The sequence below is a fragment of the Copadichromis virginalis genome, linkage group LG2 (assembly GCF_057382275.1).
Source record: "Copadichromis virginalis isolate Kocher_CV1m ecotype Utaka linkage group LG2, C_Virginalis_male_GT1.1, whole genome shotgun sequence".
Lineage (NCBI taxonomy): Eukaryota > Metazoa > Chordata > Actinopteri > Cichliformes > Cichlidae > Copadichromis > Copadichromis virginalis.
The window spans coordinates 3,572,539-3,596,470 of record NC_140619.1 but is presented as its reverse complement, the minus strand read 5'-3'; the positions used below and the strand labels follow the sequence as shown (position 1 = coordinate 3,596,470).

Genomic DNA, 23,932 nt, shown 5'->3' with positions numbered 1-23,932 from the left:
ACCTTTCAGCTGTGTTTCAAACGCCCTGCAAATGTCCTCTAAAAGTTAAAGTGGACAGCCTTCATGGTTCTATTCATACTTTATGGAAGAAATCAGCAACATGTTTCATTGCTGATAGTAATTAAAGCATAAATTATGTATTTTAAATTACTACTTTTTTTTGTTTTTATTCTACATTTTTTAGCTGATGATAAATGATATTGAGTGAAAGTATTTTGCATTTCAGTTCGTAATCTCAAATGACAGATAGGTAATGTCAGCAACATCATCAACATCAAAATGTGTCTGTTGAAGATTCTCCCTTTCTGCTGTGAGTTCTAGAATTTGGCCTGAGCAGCATGAAGTCATGGATCCATCCTGCATTGCATCAAATATCTGATGTCATGGTGTCAATATGGATCAAAGTCTCTGAGGAATCTTTCCAGCACCTTGTTGAATATATGTTAGCAACTGTCCAACAAACCAAAAGCAACGTGTAACTAATGAAGTGGCTAATAGAAGGAAAATCACAGCTCAGCAGGACACCAGTACTCTAAGAACAATCACAGAAAGGCCTAATTCTGAAAAAATAAATAAATAAATAAATAAACGAGTTGGAGAGGCTTTTTAGAAATATGGAATTAGGCAGTTACTGGAAATGTATGAAAAATTCTGCTTCTGTGACAATGTCAAATCTTGATTTTTATTTGTTTATCAGTTCCATATTCACAGTTTTACACAACATTTCAAATTGTCACTCAGTAGCAATCCTATGTTGTACTTAAATATTTACTAACTGTATCACAGTGCTTGGTTTGATGTTTTCACTCATATTCAAACTCTTAAGATGAATTAACAATTTAAATACAAACCTGTCAGCACTTCCTTCACCAAACAGCATCTCCTGATAAGTGACCACAGGTCAGTAGCATGACAGCATTTTAGATACAATGTCGACAAATCTCCTTTTCACATCTACATTCATTCCTGTTGTGTTTTTGACACACACCTGTTAAGCTCTAAACTGTAGGTTTTCTATATATAAGAAACTGTTTTATTCACAGGCTGATATTTGCTTCATGTTTGTTTGTTTAACAAATATACTGTTGACTAAATCATATATAAACGTTACCATTGGAATGGTTAAACACAGTAGCATTTCTAATCAAAGTTTTTTTTCTGTAGCTAAGCTCAACCATAAACTACATAAAAAACTAAAGGATGGCACCACATTAGCTAGATTCATCATTTATAAGTTTTTCAAGTCATTGTGAATCCACAAAACAAAGAAAAAAAACAAAGAACCTCATGAATTTGGGAAAACTCACTACTAAGTCCTTTTGACAGAGAGAGACACACACAGAAAAGAGATAGCCACTGAGGTAGAGCTTAGCATTTTTAGCACAGTGATACAAATGCAAATGAAACCCACTGATTGAACATTGGCTTTAAGGGTCTGTCTTCAATGAAAAGATTCTTCAGCTAAGCTTAAGTTTCAGTATCTCAAGAATATAAAAAGCAAACACACATTCAACAACTAAACTGACAGATGAAGGTTGTGGTGGCGTGTTTCTCTGCACTTTGACCAACCACTGAAGCTGCTGACTCAGAAAGGAGCTCATTTTGTGCTACATTGTAACAGTCTTTGGTGGCTTGCCAAACCAACTTTATAGTTTATAGTTTGCCAACCGATTAAAATCCTGCCCTTAAAGGAAAAAAAAGATCAGAGTAAGACGAGTGAATGATAAGCACTTTCTGTTGTTTCTCTGTAACTACCAATGAAAGATGCCAGACCACAGTAAATTGTAGCTTTTACTGATCACACCAAATCTAAGCAGATCTCTGTATGTGTCCCTTTCTCATATACACTTTAACAGCTCTTGTAAATTGTTTAAATATAAATGTTAGTCACACTAATAATATAGTGTTATTACATTTTCCTTTTTTAGCATAGATTGAAAAACAGTGATGCCAGACCAGTTACTTGAGATTAAAACAGAGACAGGAAGTAAAGTCCTATCCATGCCTTTGCTTGAAAGCCTAAACACAACAATGCTTCTGTGTCTCTTTGTGTGTTTCAGGTAAAGCAGCAGTTGAAATTTTTTGGTAATCATTAATAATGTTCATGTCACTAACTGCATTTTGCACAGAGGCAGTAAAGTTGAATCTAAACTACTGAATCGAATCTTGGGCAGCTACTGTCCGATTATGCATTGTTGTAGCGAAAGGTTGGACATCATTAAGCAAAGTATTTCAGACTTGGTAGTGTAAGGTTTTGAGACTGAGGCTTTGAGACTTGTAAATGTATTTTTTTAAATGTAATAAATAGATAAGTGGCAGCGGTTGAGCCTGGTAATCTCTGGTGATACATTCATTTTGGACATCTTTGCAGTTTTGAGATAGCAAAGTGTAAAATTACATTATAAAAGCCTGAGTATTGGGCAGATTAGTCAAGGAAACTTTACTAAAATGCCTTTCAGGTGCATTAAGGAAAATGAGAGATCCAGTGTTTTGGGGGTGTGACTCATAGTAATTCAATTTACATAATTACAGTGGGGCAAAAAACTATTTAGTCAGCCACCGATTGTGCAAGTTCCCCCACTTAAAATAATGACAGAGGTCAGTAATTTGCACCAGAGGTACACTTCAACTGTGAGAGACAGAATGTGAAAAAAAAATCCATGAATCCACATGGTAGGATTTGTAAAGAATTTATTCGTAAATTAGAGTGGAAAATAAGTATTTGGTCACCTCAAACAAGGAAAATCTCTGGCTCTCAACGACCTGTAACGTCTTCTGTAAGACGCTTTTCTGTCCCCCACTCGTTACCTGTATGAATGGCACCTGTTTGAACTCATCATCTGTATAAAAGACACCTGTCCACAGCCTCAAACAGTCAGACTCCAAACTCCGCCATGGCCAAGACCAAAGAGCTTTCGAAGGACACCAGGAAAAGTATTGTAGACCTGCACCAGACTGGGAAGAGTGAATCTACAATAGGCAAGCAGCTTGGTGTGAAAAAATCAACTGTGGGAGCAATCATCAGAAAATGGAAGACATACAAGACCACTGATAATCTCCCTCGATCTGGGGCTCCACGCAAGATCTCATCCCGTGGGGTCAAAATGATCATGAGAACGGTGAGCAAAGATCCCAGAACCACACGGGGGGACCTGGTGAATGACCTGCAGAGAGCTGGGACCAAAGTAACAAAGGTCACCATCAGTAACACACTACAACGGCAGGGAATCAAATCCCGCAGTGCCAGACGTGTTCCGCTGCTGAAGCCAGTGCATGTCCAGGCCCGTCTGAAGTTTGCCAGAGAGCACATGGATGATACAGCAGAGGATTGGGAGAATGTCATGTGGTCAGATGAAACCAAAGTAGAACTTTTTGGTATAAACTCAACTCGTCGTGTTTGGAGGAAGAAGAATACTGAGTTGCATCCCAAGAACACCATACCTACTGTGAAGCATGGGGGTGGAAACATCATGCTATGGGGCTGTTTTTCTGCCAAGGGGACAGGACGACTGATCCGTGTTAAGGACAGAATGAATGGGGCCATGTATCGTGAGATTTTGAGCCAAAACCTCCTTCCATCAGTGAGAACTTTGAAGATGAAACCAGGCTGGGTCTTCCAACATGACAATGATCCAAAACACACCGCCCGGGCAACAAAGGAGTGGCTCCGTAAGAAGCATTTGAAAGTCCTGGAGTGGCCTAGCCAGTCTCCAGACCTCAACCCCATAGAAAATCTGTGGCGGGAGTTGAAAGTCCGTGTTGCTCGGCGACAGCCCCAAAACATCACTGCTCTCGAGAAGATCTGCATGGAGGAATGGGCCAAAATACCAGCTACTGTGTGTGCAAACCTGGTAAAGACCTATAGTAAACGTTTGACCTCTGTTATTGCCAACAAAGGTTATGTTACAAAGTATTGAGTCGTATTTTTGTTATTGACCAAATACTTATTTTCCACCCTGATTTACCAATAAATTCTTTACAAATCCTACCATGTGGATTCATGGATTTTTTTTTTCACATTCTGTTTCTCACAGTTGAAGTGTACCTCTGGTGCAAATTACTGACCTCTGTCATCATTTTAAGTGGGGGAACTTGCACAATCGGTGGCTGACTAAATACTTTTTTGCCCCACTGTATTTATATCACATGTTCTTTACAACATTAAATTGTTGAATTAGATCATTGATATTGTTACAGCAATATTGTAACGGTTAATTTACCATTACAATGTGTTTCCTAACCTTAAGAAAGTACTCCTTAGCTTAAGGTTAAGCATAAACCAAGGCCAGCCTAAATGTTAAATTATACTTTTCAAAGCAATAAATGCTTTAAAAAGTTCCTCACTTATTTATGTTATGATCGTGGGTCATGCTAATAATGGTAACAATTTTATGAGTCCTAAATAGCTTGACCATGTTAGGTAAGATAAAGTCTGTTGCCTCTATATTCTAGAAAATATCCAGACAATTCTGTTTTTGTGTTTTAGTTTACTGTGTCATCTCTTACGTTTACGCCCTCATAAATGAAGAAACCCACCATAAAAAAAAGCATGTTGATGGTGTTGTTTCATATGTTTAGACTGGAAAGATGGTTGATATTATTTCCACTGTGGTAGTGCAGTGAAGCACTAACGTAATAAAAAGCCAATCAGATTGTTCTAAAATTGTTCCCTCCCACTTGATGTGATTATATTAAGTTGCATCATCTTATAATATGTTTTAAATGCTGTGTGCTTTAAGAAATGAGCTGCAAGTGGATTAATCAGAAAATGCTGATAATATTTTACATACTGCTGAGCGTCAGAGTTGGTAGTAAGTTTATTTATTTATTTATTCATATATTTGTACAATTTAGCACTTACAAATCTATCTCTCACTGCTTTTTTCACATTTTATTTTCAGGATGCACAGATGATCTATTCTTTGAAACAAAGAGTTTAGTTGTTGGAGATTATGTGACTCTGAAATGCCCACGCCGAGTAGCTGAGTACAAAGAAACCATGTACTGGATAAGGATAGTTTCTGGAAGCTCAGTTGAATTCTTGGGAGGAACATTTACCTTTGACTATAATGGTGTTAACAAAACTCCCCATATTACAGCAAAACAAGAGCCTGGAACTTTTACTCTTGAAATAAGTAAAGTTAATCTTAGTGACATTGGCCTTTACTACTGTATAAAAGTCAGGCAGCTTGCTATGACATTTTTAAAAGGAACGTTTCTTACAATTAAAGGTCAATATGTTTTATTTTTTCGAAAAATCTAATATTTATTTTTCTCGGTGAAGTGAATGAAATATTTTAACTATTTCATCTTTTATATTTTCCAGAACTAGAACCTGATGTCACTGACATTTTTCAAATGCCTCCATCTGATCATGTCTATCAAGGAGATCCAGTGGCTCTGCAGTGTTCACTCCTCTCTAACACTGAGAAGAAAACTTGTTCTGGAAATCACAGTGTGTTTTGGTTCAGAGCTGGAACAGACCAGTCTCAACCCAGTCTAATCTATGCTCATGGAAATACTGGTGATGAATGTAACAAGAGTGCCGAGGATCCTTCGCAATACAAATGTGACTATAGCTTCTCCAAGAACGTCAACACTGCTGATGCTGGGTCTTACTACTGTGCTGTGGCCACATGTGGACAGATCGTTTTTGGAAATGGAACAAAGCTGAACATTAAGGGTAAAATGTCCAATGTTTATCAAATAATTCAGAATATATTAATATCAGCTGAATACATTGGTGTCAAATTTCTAATGTAACAACAACAACAAAAATCCTAATGATGGGATTCTTATATTTTTCCAGGGCCCAGCACATGGGACTTGCAGAAGGCCAATACAGTTCTCTTTCTGTTATCTGCTGCACTGGCTACAAGTCTACTTGTTATAGCCTACCTCATCAAGAAATTAAATGTTTGCTGCCCTGGTAAGTTCTCCCTTCTCTATCTAACGTTATTTTGCAAAAGCGTCACTTGATTAAGCTTGAGGTGACTGTTGTTGTGATTTTAAATAAAACTGAATTGAATTGATTTACATAGTTGTTTTTTAAAATCAGCCAAGAGTGTCTTTCATCTTAATTTTTTTTTGTTTCAGACACAGATCTTGGAACAACCAGCGGCAATCACGAGAATCAGGAGGTAAGGTGTAAATCAGAAACAAAGATAAATTAATGGCATTTGAAATTTTTTTTTCACTTTATTTATCTCCATAAATTGTATGTATTTCCTCAGAGAGGCGAGAACTCGATGGTTTATTCAGTAGCAACTTTCACCATAAAGAAAAGTGGCAAACTAGTGAGAAGAAATGAAAAAGCAGAAGAGGAAGCAACAGTCTACTCTGATGTCAGTGCTTCTGCAGTAAAATAACTATTTTTAAACTGAATTTTAAGTGATATTACCAATTACAAATGTTTGTATGACAAACAACAATGTCATACAACATATGTCTTCTATTTTACTTTTGAAACCCACAAATTATATTATAATAACATGTATGATTTTAACATCACATTGTGTTATTGTCCAGTTTGTATTTTTAATGCTCTTTTGGAAGTGTAAAATATACATTTTGCTGATATACTATGACGCTATATATTTAAATAAATGCTTACTTACTTGCAAAGGGGGCTTCCCATCTTTCTTTTGTTTAACATGCATATTTCATCATCTTAACCATTCTTTAATGCATCAGTGCAATTTAAAACACTTCAACAAAATTGACCTATGTGAACCACAAAATATTGGACGTCAGACAGACGTCCAATAGCTCATGTCTATATTGGGTCCATTGGTCAATCACCAATTCTGGACATCTGTACGACGTCTAAACTTGGTCCATGATTTTGACGTCCAGCCCTGACCCAATTTGACGTTCAACATTTTAACTTTGGACTGAGTACATATTTTGGACGTCATGTGGACGCGCATGAGAGGTGCAGGGAATTTACACAATTAATAAATGTAATATTTTTTATATACAAATATTAGCATTGTTGTTATCAAAATGATACATATGAACAGAGGTGTGGACTCGAGTCACATGACTTGGACTCGAGTCAGACTCGAGTCATTAATTTTATGACTTTAGACTTGACTTGAAAAAATGTTCTGAGACTTGTGACTTGACTTGGACTTTTACACCAATGACTTGGGACTTGAATTGGACTTGAACCGGTTTACTTGAAAAGACTTGATATTTTACCCCAAATATAAAATTTAACACGCATATTATATAGAGATTGAAAATGTGACGTCATTCACGGGTAGAACCGCAAAGGATTCTGGGAACTCGTGGCAAGCGGTACTAGCGCACGCAGGCTTTCAATTAAAATCAGTCACACAGCGATAAAAAGAAACACAAAAATGTCAAGAAGCTGTTGTATTATTAACTGCAATAGCCGGTCGCATGACAGCCACGGGAAGCCGACGGGTAAAGAGATCGGTTGTTATCGGATTACGACGTTGAAGAGAAATTGTTCGAGCCATGTTTCCGAAGTAACAAAGAGCCGACGGGTGGCCTGGATTGCAGCCATTCAAAGATCAAATATAACGTCCCAGAACACTCCAGCTCACAGGTTAGTCTGCTCCAAGCATTTACACGAAGGTCAGTCTGCTGTTGTAGTTAATGCGTCATTTTCATAACATAATTGGTGATATAGGTTACAAGCAAGTCTGGCGCTGAACAGAAATTGTCGCGCTATGCTCCTTTATTTATTGTGCATAAATAGTGAATTGTCCTGACACAATATTGCGTTTCGCTTATGTTATTATGGTACATTGACAAAAACATATACGTTTATTCACAGGATAAAACAGGTTTTTTTGTATCACTAATTGCCCAGTACGATTACAGCATACAATATTATTGTCACTGCTACATTTCTGTGATGAACCAGAAATTATTTCCACTACTAATTAATTACCGTTGAGCTCAAAGGTTATATTAATAAACGGTTAAGGAATGTGTATTTATGACGACGATTTGTGAGACTGGTAAACTTATGATACGTACGATGGTCTTTCGTTCTACACGGTGCATTTCAAGGTCCTGCACCCATCCGTCGGTAAACTGTACCTGGGCTTGTTGCAGTTGTTTAACTGTATAAAAAGTGATCCATATGAGGACAATCTTGACATGAGTAATGACACAATAAGTGTAAGGACACATGAAGTATATGAAGCCATTCATAGGTTGTCTGATAATAAATCCTCTGGTTTGGATCACAAACACTGCAGAACATTTAAAACATGCTAGTGTAAGGCTAGCTCCTCTTTTAGCACTCTGTTTCACTGGGTTTATGATTCATGGCATATTACCAGACTCAATGCTGTGTATTTTACTGGTACCAGTTATGAAGGACAAAGCTGCAAAAGTGAGCTGCTTGGATAATTACAGGCCAATTGCACTAGCCAGTATTTTATCTAAGGTGTTAGAAAGAATCTTGTTTGACAGAGTTAGTGTGTTCATCTCTTCTCTGGATAATCAGTTTGGCTTCAAAGCACGGCACTGACATGTGCATATATGCACTCAAGGAAATAGTCAGGTTGTATAGGGCTAAAAATTCATCTGTCCTCATGTGTTTCATTGATGCCTCTAAGGCTTTTGATCGAGTGAACCACAGAAAACTTTTTGATAAAATGAAGAGATGGGGAGTTCCTCAGTACATCGTGAGGATTCTCTCTTACTGGTACGCTCATCAGAACATGAAGGTTAAATGGGGAAGCAGTATTTCTGCCCCCTTTGGTGTCAGCAATGGTGTTAGACGGGGTGGGATTTTGTCTCCAATTTTATTTAATTTGTATGTTGATGATTTGTCCATACAACTGAGAGCCTGTAACACTGGGTGTATATTAGGTAAAGCACTGATAAATCATCTTATGTATGCAGATGACCTGGTTGTTTTTAGTCCAAGCAGTGCTGGGTTACAGGATCTTCTTAATGTCTGTACTGAATATGGTGTGCAATATGACATTGAGTACAATGCTGCTAAAAGTGCTGTTTTGATATGTAGAACCAAGCAGGATAAACAGCTAAATTTCCCTTTGTTTAAACTGGCACAAAAAACTCTTGAAGTTCATAAAAAGGTGAAATACCTCGGTCACTTTATTACTGAGCAAATGAATGATGATGATGACATATACAGACAACGATGTAAGCTCTATGTGTAGGCAAATACTATTGCACGCAAATTCAGCTTTTGTTCACTTCCAGTTAAAGTGGCTTTGTTTAAAGCGTATTGCACACCGCTATATACTGCCCCCTTGTGGTCATACTACAAACAATGTAGCATGCAGAAGCTGCATGTTGCATATAATGATGCGATGAGAATCCTTTGCAGGATACCTAGAAGTGGTAGTGCCAGCCAGATGTTTGTAGCTGTGGGTGTCTGGACTTTTAAAGCACTTTAAGGAAGCTAATGTTCAATTTTAGAGAACGACTGGATGGTTCGAGTAACAGTATAATTTTAGCACTCACAGATCCGACAGTGAGTGGTTCCCGTTACTCATCCAGTCTCAGAAAGCACTGGTTAAAGTGTTTGTGTATTTATTGATTTATTTTAAGTAATTGTGTTTTATGTATATTATGGTTTTATATTTTTACAAATGTTTTAGATACTTATTTATATACATATATATATTTAATGGTGTATACCTTGTGTTGGGGGGGGGGGGAGTGTTGTGTGTGTGTGTGTGTGTTTTTTTTTTTTTTTGTCTTGTTTTTATGGAGTCTGCCAATTAAGATTGAATTGAATTGAATTGAAATAAATATGCTAAGATGAGATAGCTGACCTCATCTAACTAGCAAATGTTGTCCAGGCTACGTTGGTGATACAGTTTTTTTTAATGTGTATGATATTTTTGTCATGCGATTTTAAAGCCGGTCCTACAACCGCATCCAAGAATAACATGCAGCTTATCTCAGACCTGCCGGTGAAAATTATTCTTGGAGCTAGGTTTAATTGAGCTGCATTTTAAAGAGGTGCAATTTCACAATTTGTGTATATTTTCTAAGTTCACTATTTTGTCATGTGTTGAGAAAAACACAGATTTTAAAATTACATGGTCTAATATTTACATTTAGCATAACTGCAACATGCTTTTTTCGTTTTTGTTTTTTTTTAAAGACTCGAAAGGACTTGAAATTCAAAATTTCAGACTTGTGACTTGACTCGGACTTTTACACCAGTGACTTGAGACTCGACTCTGACTTGCCTGACATTACTTGAGACTTGACTTGAGACTTGAGGATAAAGACTTGAGACTTACTTGAGACTTGCAAGACAATGACTTGGTCCCACCTCTGCATATGAATATAGATTATTTATAAACAAACATGGTTTATTATGCATTAGCCTATTGATTTATTTAGTACATGTGAATTTTTTTGTTTGTTATTTTATATTTTCCTGATTTTCTGTAACTGGTTTATTTGTTTTAATTAATCAACTTACTAGTTTGAAACCAGGTAAAACTGAAAACTATTAAAATGTGTTGAAATATTAAAAATGTTAAAATCCATGTTAAAATGTAAAATAACAATGGTTATATTTAGAGAAAGTTTTAAAACTCATGTTAAAAGGAGTGCAAGGTGTTTAATAAGTTTTAAAAAAACATTTGCATTATATATGGTTTGTTTTTATGTTAGTGAGGTTGATTTTCTGTTTTATTGTAAAGAACTTTGTAGGGTGAAGTGAATGTGGTTGTGATCGATGGCCTGCTCTGAGAGACGTTGTGACAGAAAGTACCAAGGGTTTGTGCAAGTTTGTATGAATGAATGAACTGGACAGCTTGACAGTGTTTGTTGATGTACAAATTTTGTAAACTGTCTGTGAGAAGCTGGGGACATTTCTACTCTAAATCCATCACTCAGCTGCTAACTTTTTAGCTCAAGAACCCACACCATCTTGAAGATAAGAATAAGAATAACTTTATTTATCCCGAGGGAAATTCTTTTGTCATGTACATGCTCAAAACAGCAGGAGAGACAGACCACTCTGCATTCCCTCACACATAACTGTTTCTGTAGAGAAAACGTGCCCTCCACCTTCTGAAAACAAATTAAATCAAATCAAATCACTTTTTATTTCAAATCAAATCACTTTTTATTGTCACATCACATGTGCAGGCACACTGGCACAGCACATGCGAGTGAAATTCTTGTGTGCGAGCCCCACAAGCAACAGAGATGTGCAAACACAACAACACAAACGAGCAAAATACTTTAACATGGGGTATTATTAATAAATCAACATCTATGAAAAGGCTTAGTGTGACATTGAAAAGGCACATCAATGGATGTCAATAGTAGAAGTTTATTGACTGTCATCATAGTCATAATAATGTGTTTGTATTCATATATAACATAGTAAGGAGGGGTAATACTATATCAATGATGAATGTAGCACTTGTTAATACTTTACTAATACCTTAGCAATGCTTAATAGTGTGACATTAATATAAAGTGCTATCAGCTTTTGTAACCACAATATTTCATAAAATAAGGATTTAAGATTGAGTTTGGGGGGTGTTAATAGAATAATGTAACAGATTTACATTATTTTTTCAAAGATCAGCAAAGATACTTTAGATTCCACTAATGTTATTATACTTTATTTGTCTTATACTTTATTCTAATCTACTGCTGGATCGCAGCTACTAATCACTGTCTGATAATGCCTCTTGAGTAGGTGGCAAGCATTAGGATAAATTGCTGTTCTAAAAAAAGTCATGTAACCTGTGAAACATAATTTTGATAGATTATTGGCAGCATCACCACCACTTTCACGTGAATGCACAAGGGAAACCCTGGGTTAGATTAGCGAGCTGATAACCAGCTTCGTGTGACCGATTATCATTACTGCCAGTGTTAGGATAAATGAATCCAGATGATGAAAAGATGTCTTGGGTATGCTGAACAAGCTTCATAGTATGGGGCCCTGGTCTTCCATCCAATGTCAGGTGACTATTCTTTGTGCATTATAATAAAAATGAAAAACATCCACCCAAACACCATTTCCAAAGTCTTTCTTACAAACCTGTTACAAAAAAAACTTTGAAACCACTGGTGTCTTTTTTACCAATATATATCACAAAGTAATGCAGTTGCATGCAGCAGTCATGCAACTGCATTACTAGGTCACTGATTATTAATTTTGACAAGCTGCCTATCCATATTTGTGCTAAGTAAAGCATAGCCAGTTCTTTGGCAATAATTAAAACATTGCCACAGAGACCAGTGAAGAATGTGACAAGGAGATGTTTTCTTTCCTGTTCTACCTCCTTGATGCTCTTGTAAGCTGTTTGTTATGCTATGAATTGATAAAACGGTACTGCAGGCTCAGCTTCCTGTGATTAAAGAAAAGAAAAGTCGCTTTTCTATTCACACCTTTATTTGAAAGCCCAACCACAGAAATGCTTAAGTTTCCATGTATTGCAAGACAATGAAGACTATGAATTGTGTTTGTCACACAAAGAAAAGGCAAATTATGCAAAAAAAAATAAGGGAAAATGTATTTTTTGTTTTTACCCCTCAGCTGCAAAAGGCTGATGGGGTATTGACATTACCCTGCTGTCCAAGCGGGCAATGTGGACACCCAAGTCTGAGAATGCGATAATTCAATAATGAACCAATAGATAACATAGGTGTATCTACTGAAAATTTTGAATGAGTTCAAATGTCGACCTCAACCTCAAGGTCAAAGGTCAAATTATTTTGAAAATCTTGTGAATGCGATGACTCGAGAATGAAGTGATGTAGGATTTTCAAATTAATACTTTAGATTTTTCTACCACAAATCTTGGATGACTTTAAATCTCAGTGACCTTGACCTCAAGGTTGGGGGTCAGGTTTTCTGAAAATGTTGTGAATGCACTTGCAGATAAATAAAAGGGAGACTGCAGTTGCATAAAAGATAATAACTTCTACTGGGCTGCTGGTGTTGAATGTGATGTTTATCCAGGACAGAATAGGGCTGAGCATAGCAGAGCTTGTGGCTGGACATGCAGATCAGTGCAGTTTTCTGGCTGTTCAAAGCAAAGTTGAGCATAGAGTCCAGAGTGTGACTTGCTAATCCAAATGAATAAAGAATCAAATCTGAAGCAGAGCAGCTGAAATGGCTTTCAGGTCTAAGAAGCAGGGGTGAAGAGAGCTGCAGTCTGAGCAGAGTGGACAGTGGATGAGAAATGGCAAGAAGCTTGCTGAAGACGATGCATATGTGAATGAGATGTTAAACTTCCAATTTTTACTTTTGCAATAATTCATTAGACATTACATACTATTCATATTCCATGCCTTCATAATAAGATGCAGGTCAATTTAGACCTGGGCCTTCTTTCAAGTTTTACAGTACTTATTTCTGGAGAAAAATATTTACTATTGCACAATATCTTCTCCTCTTTTATCTACGTCATGAGAACCTTACAGCCATCACAATTTCATGATATTTTATTGAAACTAAAAATGGCAGGAGTATTCTGGAATGTTGGAATTTATTGTTTAGGGTTAACCCTTACAACCTAAGATGATCAAGTGGGTGTGAGTGGACCTTGGACTGTGTTTTCTGCACCCACTGAATTGACACGCCCAGTGCTTTTATAAGCTTATGGCACCCAACTATTGATATCTGTTTTAGTTAACTTTGCAGTTAGTTTAGAGTTATCTATTTTAGAATAAATGGATTCTAACTTGTTCATCTATGTTTATTGTCAGCATAGCCATATTTGTCAATTGGGGATTGGACCACCAGGTCCTCCGCCCTTGACTCCTTCCTGATCTACAAAGCACCAGACCCCTAACCATCTCTGCAAGCTGTAGGCCCAGGTTGTGTAGGCCCAGCCAGGCCTCGTGGATTAAGGTCCGGCCATGAGGGTAGTTTATAGATTCTTTTGTTGCCTTACAGTGCAGTGTGGTTGTGGGTGCAGATTTAATGTCTGTGTCAAGGTAACCTCAGACTGGATACATTGTGACTTTTGTATGACCTCTGTTCCTTATAATCACTTGTATGTGATTTTACCATTTCAGTCTTTCAAAGAACATCACGACCTGTCTGTGAGGAAACCTGGACAAATGTGGTGGGAACACAGGCAGTTCTTTAAGACAGGGTCTAGTTCCCCCTTGAAGTATGTCAACATTGCACTTGCACCACTGTGTAGATCAGCATAAATGACCTGAAAAAAATGTTTTTTGTACATTTCTTTCCAGGTGATACAATATAAACAAATCTGCTATCTCTTATCTTTCTATAAGTTTCAGTTTGAGAAACCTGCAACAAGAACCAAACATAAGATGACAGAGCCTACAATTGGTGTTGTTTCATGTGCTTAGGTTGGAAAGGTGGTTGATGTTGTTTCCACGACGCAGTGGAATACCAACACAATGAGAAGCCAATCAGGTTCCTCTGAAATAGTTTCCTCCCACTTCATGTGATTATATTTAGACAAATCATTTCACCAGGTTTTTAATACAGCAGTACCAAGAGGAAAGACCAGAAATGAGGAATATATTTTATTTATATCTGATGCTTAGTATTGGACGTAAGTATATGTAGATTGCCTGTACTAAAAATGTGTTACAGTCAGAAAACTTAGAAGAGGATTCGGGTGATTCTGTGTGTTGGATCATACTGACAGGTATGATTTTTTCCTCAGGTGGCTCAGATGAACAGATTTCCAAGACAAAGATTGTTCCTGTTGGAAAGGAGATGAAACTGACGTGCCCCCGTAGGGAAGTAGGAACCTTGTTTTGGATTAAGCTTGTTTCTGGAGACTTTCCTAAAATCTTAGGAAGGTCATTTAGCTTTGAGAGTGTTGATCAGCGCATTAGAACTGCAACAGAACCTGGAGCATTTGTTCTGTATATTACAAAAGCACGGCAAAGTGATACAGGAGTTTACTTCTGTATGAAAACAGGAAAACAAGACTTTAAAATTTTGAATGGAATATTCCTGAAAGTTGAAGGTAAGTACACAAGAACGCCTTTAGGTCCTACAAAAATTTGGGACTTTACATAGTTTACTTTTTGCTTGTGTTTACACATTTATTCATGTGTAAATAAAAGGACTGTTTACATAATTTAATTTGTAATTTGTTTTTTAATAAACATGAATGATTGATGTGTTTGTCAGGACCAAAACCAGCTTTCACTACAGCTCCTCCATCTGATCCCGTCCATGAGAAACCTACATTCATGCTGCAGTGTTCAGTCCTCCATGACTGCCAGGATAAAGCATGTCCAGCAGCTGATACTGTGTTTTGTTTGAATGCCAAATCACATAAATTTCACTCCAGTTTGAATCATACTCATACAAATGGTGGAGCTGAATATGAAAAGAACTTGGATGGACTATCAACAACGAAATGCTTCTCCAGCTACTTGAGAAACTTCAGCACCTTTGATTCTCAGACGTATTACTGTGCCACGGCCACATGTGTGGAGCCATTTTCTGAAGATACAACAAAAGGTGATACTGAAGGCGAGTACATCATATTTTTATATAATGGAGAAAATTATAATATTTGTGCATTTGATTTGATTTTAGTTTTGAATCTAATATTAATCTAAACATGATTAATCAAATAACTAAAAAATACTTTTAACAACCATTTTAATAATGTTTAAGGCTAATTATTTTCATTTTGTGTCAGCAGTCAACAGGAACAATACCGTTCTCTATCTTTTATGTGCTGCTTTGGCTATAAGTCTGATTGTTATAGCCTCTCTAATTTATTCAATCAAGAACCTGAAGACGCAACCATATATGGATTGTAATGGTAAGCAGTCACTCATACTGTGCATCAATGTATCAAATAATACTTGCAAAAGTAAACTAATTTCAGTTCTCTGCTTTTATGTGACAATATAGCTGCTGTTGGCCTGCAAACAAATGTCATTGGAAATGGTGGTCAAGAAAATCTGCAGGTAAAGATACATAAAATATAACTCTGAGCTATAAGAATATTTTAATGTCTGTATGTGTAAATATTAATATGTGATGCTTCCTCAGGTGGATGAGGACTCGATGGTTTATTCTCTAGCAACTTTTAAAAAAGTGAGCAAATCAAGGACAAGAGATACAAAACCTGCAGGCTGCATCTACACCGATGCCAGGGCCCTTGTACTGGATTGACATCTATCAAACTCATCAATGTGGATACAAATGTTTATACAAAGTGTTTGGTATAAATTTAATTTATCATTTGGACAAACTGAAAGAAAATATGAATTGTATTTTTTAGGTTTTTGTCATATCTTACATGCAAAGATGATAAATAAACAACAGATGCAAACAACTGAATGTTTTTAAGTTTGAAAAATAAAATGTTTTTATTGTGATGTTTCACAATAATCATTTCTATATGTATGCATGTTTTTGTACAAAGTAATAAACAGTTATAAATAGTCATGGTGTTAAAATCACAGACACAGATTAATTTCCTTATTGTCCATGGAAAAAAGTCTTTCCTAATTTGCTTCTTCTTCAGATTAGAAATTAGTGACTAGAAAGCTTCTATTCTTTCTTAACAGACAAACATACTGTTATGCAATGACATTAAAGCCATATTAAACCCAAAATTCAACTCACTAATTATTTCGTGAAGATTTTACTTAATATTGATTGTGGTTAATTTTTTAAAAGTTGATATAGATGTTATTTTTGATGTTAATTAGCTATGAAGTTTGCATTTTGGAAACCTCTCAGTCAATGTAAGCTGCTTTGAAATAAATAACACATTGTCTTGTTTATTAAAAACTATTTTACAGTTAAATATTAACGGCAAACCAGGAGAAAAATGATTTACATTACATTACATTGGCTTTTTTGTTGTCATCCTTGCCAGTAGTTACACTCGATTAAGAGTAGCGTTCTCCTCCTAAAGGTCCAGAGTGTCAACTTTTGTGAATTTCTTAAAACATTTTTCTCACAATCTGAGTGATGGTGATGGACAGAGCAACATACACAAATAGTGCAGGTTTTTGACTGTCAACTTAAGTGTGATGCATTTTCTTTAATTAACTAAAAGAGGCCTACGAGATGAGCATCGAGAGCTTCCTCACAGACAACCAGGCCTATCAGGTGTAGACATTCATCCAACACACACACACACACACACACACACACACACACACACACACACACCTTCAGCTCAACCCACTCTCCCTCTACAAACATGAAGTCTGGAGAAGATTAGTTATGAAATGTTTTAAACAGATACTGCTCAGCACATCAGAGCCTGCCTAGCCCCCTCCCTCGACCCCCACCAGTTTGCTTACAGAGCAAACGGGCCCACAGAGGATGCTGTCACTGTCTCCATCACCCTTCACAGATCACTGAGCCATCTGGAGAACACGAAGAGCTATGTAAGGATGCTCTTCATGGATGACAGCTCAGCATTCAACACTTTAATCCCAGACTTCCTTACCACCAAACTGGACCAGCTTCAGATTCTCCCTGCATCTCCTCCTGGGTCAAAGATTTCCTACTCACTGGTCTCAATCAGTCAGACTCCCAGGACCCCACATCTCTTGCCCCACTGTTACTCAGCACCGGATAACCACACGGCTCTGTTCTCAGCCCCCTCCTCTACGTGTTGTACACATATGACTGTACACCAATCCAACCACATCTCCAATTATTTCACCTGGACCCACAACAACCAAAGCTCTAATTAAGAAGGCCCAGCAGCAGCTACTCATCCTCCCTGTCCTGTGGAAGAATAACCTGGCCCAGAAGTCGCTGGTGGAGAGCGTGCTCTCCTTCTGCCTGGGTGCTTGGTACAAAGGGCCGCAACTGAGACCAGGAAGCCTGGCAGAAGGTAATTAACGCCACTCAATAGAGAACTGGTCTCCCTGGAGGACACGCTCAGATCTGTCTCCGGACAACCTGAGCCATCACAGGTGATCCTTCACCACCTGTTTGACTAAGTGCCTTTGGGTAGGCACCTAAGGTCAATCAGGTCCCACACCTCCAGATTTACAAACATTCAGACCCACCAAACACTATCCACCCAACCCACCCCATCCTCCCTCCACATATACACCCCACCCCTTCCCACCCACCTGACCAATCTGAGCCATGGTCTAAGTAACCTCATCATTCAGGCCATTCACACAAAGCCTTTAGTCCTTTGCACTACCTCCAAGCACTTTGCAACCTGCTGTCTCTCGTGTGCCTTTCTTGTTTTGTGCATATTCCTCTTGATTGTATGTATTTCTCCCGTTTGTTATTCATTCCTGCCAGCTTACTATTTATATTTTATTCTTGCACAGTTGCACACACAATTTTGTTGTACATTAACAATGACAATAAAGGGCTATTCTATTGTATTTATTCTATTCTATAATAATGCCACTATCTGATATCTTCCATATAAATATTGTTCAGCTATGGTTTCTTTGATTTCTCTCCTACAAGTTGAGAGAACAATGAGCAGATACACAGTCAGCAGCTACACTGACAGACAAAAGTTGTGGTGGGCTGTTTCTGTGCTCTTTGACTGCTGAAGTTGTTTACTCAGAACAGATCTCAGTATGATCTTTCACAAGACATGAAGTGAGAGAAGAGCTGCACTTCAGCAGGCCAGGTTGAGTTGAACAGTTGGAATAGATCATTTCAGCTGTACATGTTTGTTAAGTTGGAACATTGTTTAAAAAACACATTCAACTGTCCAAATGTGATGTTAGTTTTATTTTTAATTGATAATTGATTTAAACTGGATGGATGTCTGTTACAGCTCTGGGTTAAACACACTGCAATGATCTCTGGTGAGGCTTTATAGTTGTATAGTTTACAGTTTGGCAACCAATTAAAAATCAATTTCTAAAAGAAAGAAAAGGAAAGACAAAGTTAAGAGAAGTGAATGATGAACACCTTCCCCCATTGCCCACAGTGACATGTGATTAAGAGTGATCACAGCATGACTGAGCAGGTCTCTATGTGTTTCCCTTTCTCACATACCCTTTGGCCGCTTGTTTTGAAATAATTATTCATATTAATTATACAGTTGTATTCAACCTTCCACCAGTGGTACAAGATCAGTTACTTGAGACTCAAACAGAGATGAGATGAAAAACCCCTTTGTATTCATGGCCTTGTTTGAACTCTCAAACACAGAAGTGTTTCATCAGCACTCCTGTTTATTGGTATCGTTGTGAGTTTCCGGTGCAAGTACTGTTATGAGAACATGCAAAAGATGTAAGGCATGAAAAAGTCACAATCTATAATTGTAAGTTATTACCTTATGTGTTTGTAGCAGTCAATATACATATGACTATGTGTACATAGAAGATGTGACCACAGGATTGTCTCAGAAAATTACAGGGAGCTAACTGACTGAACTGTTTGTGCCAAAGATCAAATAGCAGTTTAGGTATTAGGTAATAATTATTTGTATTTTTATCAAAGTGAACTGGGTAAGTGGTAAGCAACTTCTCTCAGACCATCCAGAGTTCAGCAATTAAACTTCACAATCTTTTGCCCATGAAGATTCCTAACTATATCAGAAATTATGATATCATTATGTTGCCTAGCAACTACCGCCTCTGTCAGTGCGCCCCAGGGTGGCTGTGGCTACAATGTAGCTGCCATCAGCAGTGTGTGAATGTGTGTGTGAATGGGTGGGTGACTGGATGTGTAAAGCACTTTGGGGTCCTTAGGGACAAGTAAAGCGCTATACAGATACAGGCCATTTACCTAGCAACTTGTTAAGATGACCATTGTTTTAGCATTTATGCACCTTTAGTACCATTTAAAGCATGCTATCATTTTTCTTTCACAAAAATAACATCTAATTTGTCATTGTTAAAGGTAAATTATGCATGATATATTATGAACCTCTCTCTTTGCTTGGAAACCACTTACCAAAGGGCAAAATTGACCTGTTTTCAGCCTTTATGCACCTCATGAAACAGCATGTCAATTTTATTTAATGATAAAGTCTCATTCATATCCATAAATTTGAATTATACATGCCACCTGAGTAACTTATGTTCATCAAATAATGACCATCCACCACCACTGTTTCTTGCCATTTCTCATTGTGATTGAGCATATAGCTTTAACAACAGCATGAAGCAATACTGTAGCATGGACATCTACTTTTGCACTACATGTGTAAGTGGAATTAAACTGGTCATCATTGGTAATCCATTCACACTGAACTTAATTGCACTCAAATATATACGTATGTGGATGTAATTTATGAAAGAAATGAGCATAATTGGCATTTGAGATGGTTTTTTGAAAATATGTAATCCAGTGTTTTTGACAATTATTTCTATGACTTATTTTGCATTACTTACGCCCTGAAGTCCTGAAAATGATAAATAATAAAATTATGATAAATGTAAAAGTACCGTAAGTAGTAGTTTCATAGCTTTAAGATTAATGCCAATCACGGCTCAACCTTAAAGTAAATTTTGGAAGCTGAGAACACTACGGTCTCTAATTTATGTTATCGAAGTTAATAATGGTGATCTATGGTACACAGTTTAACCATATTAGTAGGGATTAAGTCAAAGTATTTACAGGCAGTTTTATAATGTTTTAGTCACCATATCATCTCTCATGTTCACTTTGTGTGAGTTACAGAAACCCACCATAAAGAAAACTGTGCTGTTGGTGTTGTTTCAGTTGTTTAGACCGGAAAGATGGTTGATATTATTTCCACTGTGGTAGTACAGCAAAGCACCAACATGACGAACAGCCAATCAAATTGTTCTGAAATTGTTCCCTCCCATTTAATGTGATTATATTAAGATACCCCTTGCTATAGTATGCTTAAATGGAAATGAACTAGAAGTGGATTAATCAGAAAATGCTGATCATATTTTGCACACTATTGAGCTTCAAAGTTTGTCGTAAGTTTAGAGTCAGCTTTTTTTTTCCCAATTTAACTCCAGAAATTTATTGTTAACTCATCTGCTTCATTTTATCTTCAGGGTGCACTGATTATGTGTTTTTTGGAACGAAGACTATTGGTGTTGGAGAAAATGTGACCCTGACATGTGCACGCCCAACGTCTGAATATGATGCAACCTTGTATTGGATCAGGATTGTTTCTGGAAGCTGGCCTGAATTATTGGGAGGAACATTTGCCTTTGATTATGCTGGTGTTAACAAGACTCCTCATATTACGACAAAACAAGAACCTGGAACATTTATTCTGGAAATAATTGAAGTTAATCAAAGTGATACTGGTCTTTATTACTGCATAAAAGTCAGGCAGCTTGCTATGACATTTTTAAAGGGAACATTTCTGAGGATTAAAGGTGAATTGAATTACTTTGGGGGTTTTTTCAACGTGAAATTTTGTTTTTCTTTTTTTGTTAGTTAAAAAGTGGGTAGAACATGTTAATTATTTCTTCTTTTATATTTTCCAGGACTAGAACCAACTATCAATGATACCATTCAAGTGTTTCCTTCTGATCATGTCCATCCAGGAAACCCAGTGACTCTGCAGTGTTCAGTTTTCTCTAACTCCGAGAACAAAACATGTCCTCGAAATCACAGTGTGTTTTGGTTCAATGTTAGATCTGATAAATCTCATCCTAATGCAATTTATCCAAATGAAAACAGTGATAAATGTGAGAAGATTCAAGAGGCTTCCTCCACACAGAAATGTGTCTACAGCTTCTCCAAGAACGTCAGCTCCTCTGATGCCGGGTCGTACTACTGTGCTGTGGCCACATGTGGACAGATCATTTTTGTTAATGGAATAAGACTGGATGTTAAAGGTAAATTTTAACATTTTATTATTTATTATTTAGAATAGATTATTATGATATCATTGATATCAGTTTTTAATGATACCAAAATTCACATTCCATGGTGCATGTATTTTTCTAGAACTCACCACATGGAATTTGCAGAAGGCCACTACAGCCATCTTTCTGTTATGTGCTGTTTTGGTTACAAGTCTGGTTGTTATCGCCTACCTCATTTATACCATCAAGAAGAAAACATGTAATTGTTGTAAAGGTAATACAACTTTCCCCTTTCGTCAGTCAGATCTAAAGGTATTTAGCAAAAGCTAACGTCACGTTTCATATCATTGGTTTGTTTCAGTCAGCCTAAAGCATCTTTTAGCTAAAACTTCTGTGTTTCAAACAGATGTTGGAACAGTCAGTGGTGAGGAGCAGAGTCAGCAGGTAGGGTGTATGTCAGAAAAGTAATGGGGAAATTAATAGGTAAATACTTCTAATCATTTATAGTCAAGACCTTTAGTGTTGATGAATGTTCGATTTTTCTACAGACAGTTGAAGATTCAGTGGTTTATTCATCAACAACTTTCACCTGGAGAAAAACTGACAAAGTGGAGCAAATGAGTTCCAGGAAAGCAGAGGAGACAGTCTACACTGGTGTGAGAGATTTGTAGCAGATCAACAATTCACCTGTGGAAATTGCTGAAAATGGGCAGCACGGTGGCACGGTGGTTAGCACTGTTGCCGCACAGCAAGAAGGTCCTGAGTTCAATTCCAACATCAGGCCGGGGTCTTTCTGTGTGGAGTTTGCATGTTCTCCCCGTGCTTGCGTGGGTTCTCTCCGGGTACTCCGGCTTCCTCCCACCGTCCAAAGACATGCAGCTTGTGGGGATAGGTTAATTGGATAATCCAAATTGTCACTAGGTGTGAATGTGCGAATGAACGTGAGTGCGAATGGTTGTCTGTCCCTGTGTGTTGGCCCTGCGACAGACTGGCGACCTGTCCAGGGTGTACCCCGCCTCTCGCCCTATGACAGCTGGGATAGGCTCCAGCGCCCCCCGCGACCCTGAAAAGGACAAGCGGAAGCGAATGGATGGATGGATGGATGGAAATTGCTGAAAATATGTGGGACAATGTAGCACCATAAACACCACAGGGCCTCTGTTGCACTTCTGAAAATGTTCATGTAATATCTGAACAATATATTATAACAACATATTGTGTAATATGCAGTTTTTGCCTTGTATTTAGTATTGTGATTTAAATTTAGTTTTAATCTCAGAAAACTCTGAAAAGTTAGGCAGTCATTTTAATAATAAAATGAATAATAATAAAACTATGCTCCTTCTCGTCATTTCCACATTGTCCTCCATGTTTTTCATTCTCTCTCTCACGCTCTCTCTTAAAAGATCACCGTTTTAATTTCTTTGATTTTATTTTGATATATTATTGAAGATGAGCAGACTGTTACGTGACTTCCTCTCAACCACAGCTTTAAGCATGGCCCATAGTGGAAGTCGTAGAGCCTTCTTAATCTTAACATAAATCTTAGCAGTTTTACTAATTCTCATGTGCATTGTCTTTTGTCATAGTATAGAGAGCACATGAGATATATCAGTGCAACAACTGATGCTAAAGAGATCCAATTGTTGTGAGAACAGTCTTTATATTTTTGGCATCATACCATGTCCAGTTAGAGACAACGTAAGATAAACAGAAACTTGCAGACAGACAGTCGTTTTGCCAAAGGACTTAAATAGTTTAAATAGTTACACCTTACTAGCACTAAGTTGCTTTCCAAACTGTCTTTATTCCAGTTATTATTATTAATTACCCCGTATAGATGCTGTTGCAGGCATTCCTCATAGACTTTGGTGCTTATTAACATTACAGCATGAAGCAGTTCCATCCCACAGGTACTCATTGGATTAAGATCTGGTGACAGTCACGACCATCTGAGCACAGCAAACTCATTGACAGTTTCAAGAGACAGGATTGAGATTGTTTGAATATAGGAGATTATTCTGCCAGAAGCATCCATCATAAAATGGATATGCTGGTCATAAAGAGATGGGCATGATCAGCAACAATATTTAAGTAGGCTGTGTGGTGTTTAAGCAATGCTCAATTATTACTAGGAGTTCTAAGAAAACATCCTTCACAACATTACACAACCACCAATAACCAGAACCAATGATACAAGGCAGGATGGATCCACACCTGTTTTTTAAAG

The 23,932-nt window shown here is 37.3% G+C and overlaps 2 protein-coding genes and 1 long non-coding RNA gene across 3 annotated transcripts; all 3 read left to right on the top strand.

Moving 5' to 3' along the window:
• The first annotated feature begins 4,765 nt into the window (after positions 1-4,765).
• Positions 4,766-6,467, top strand: LOC146716792 (hemicentin-1-like). The gene is made up of 6 exons (XM_085468425.1): positions 4,766-4,811; positions 4,902-5,231; positions 5,327-5,683; positions 5,810-5,929; positions 6,103-6,147; positions 6,238-6,467. Exons 1-6 carry the CDS (start codon positions 4,769-4,771, stop codon positions 6,366-6,368), a joined length of 1,026 nt encoding a protein of 341 aa, XP_085324551.1. The 5' UTR covers positions 4,766-4,768; the 3' UTR covers positions 6,369-6,467.
• Positions 6,468-14,473: 8,006 nt separating this feature from the next.
• LOC146716791 (uncharacterized) lies at positions 14,474-15,652 on the top strand. Its single transcript, XR_014922257.1, has 3 exons — positions 14,474-14,534; positions 14,649-14,957; positions 15,125-15,652. It is a non-coding gene; the product is annotated as an uncharacterized LOC146716791 (long non-coding RNA).
• Positions 15,653-17,032: 1,380 nt separating this feature from the next.
• LOC146716790 (uncharacterized) lies at positions 17,033-22,392 on the top strand. The gene is made up of 8 exons (XM_085434711.1): positions 17,033-17,074; positions 17,263-17,497; positions 17,661-17,813; positions 20,938-21,267; positions 21,379-21,732; positions 21,845-21,976; positions 22,109-22,146; positions 22,251-22,392. Exons 1-8 carry the CDS (start codon positions 17,033-17,035, stop codon positions 22,371-22,373), a joined length of 1,407 nt encoding a protein of 468 aa, XP_085290837.1. The 3' UTR covers positions 22,374-22,392.
• The last annotated feature ends 1,540 nt before the right edge of the window (positions 22,393-23,932 follow it).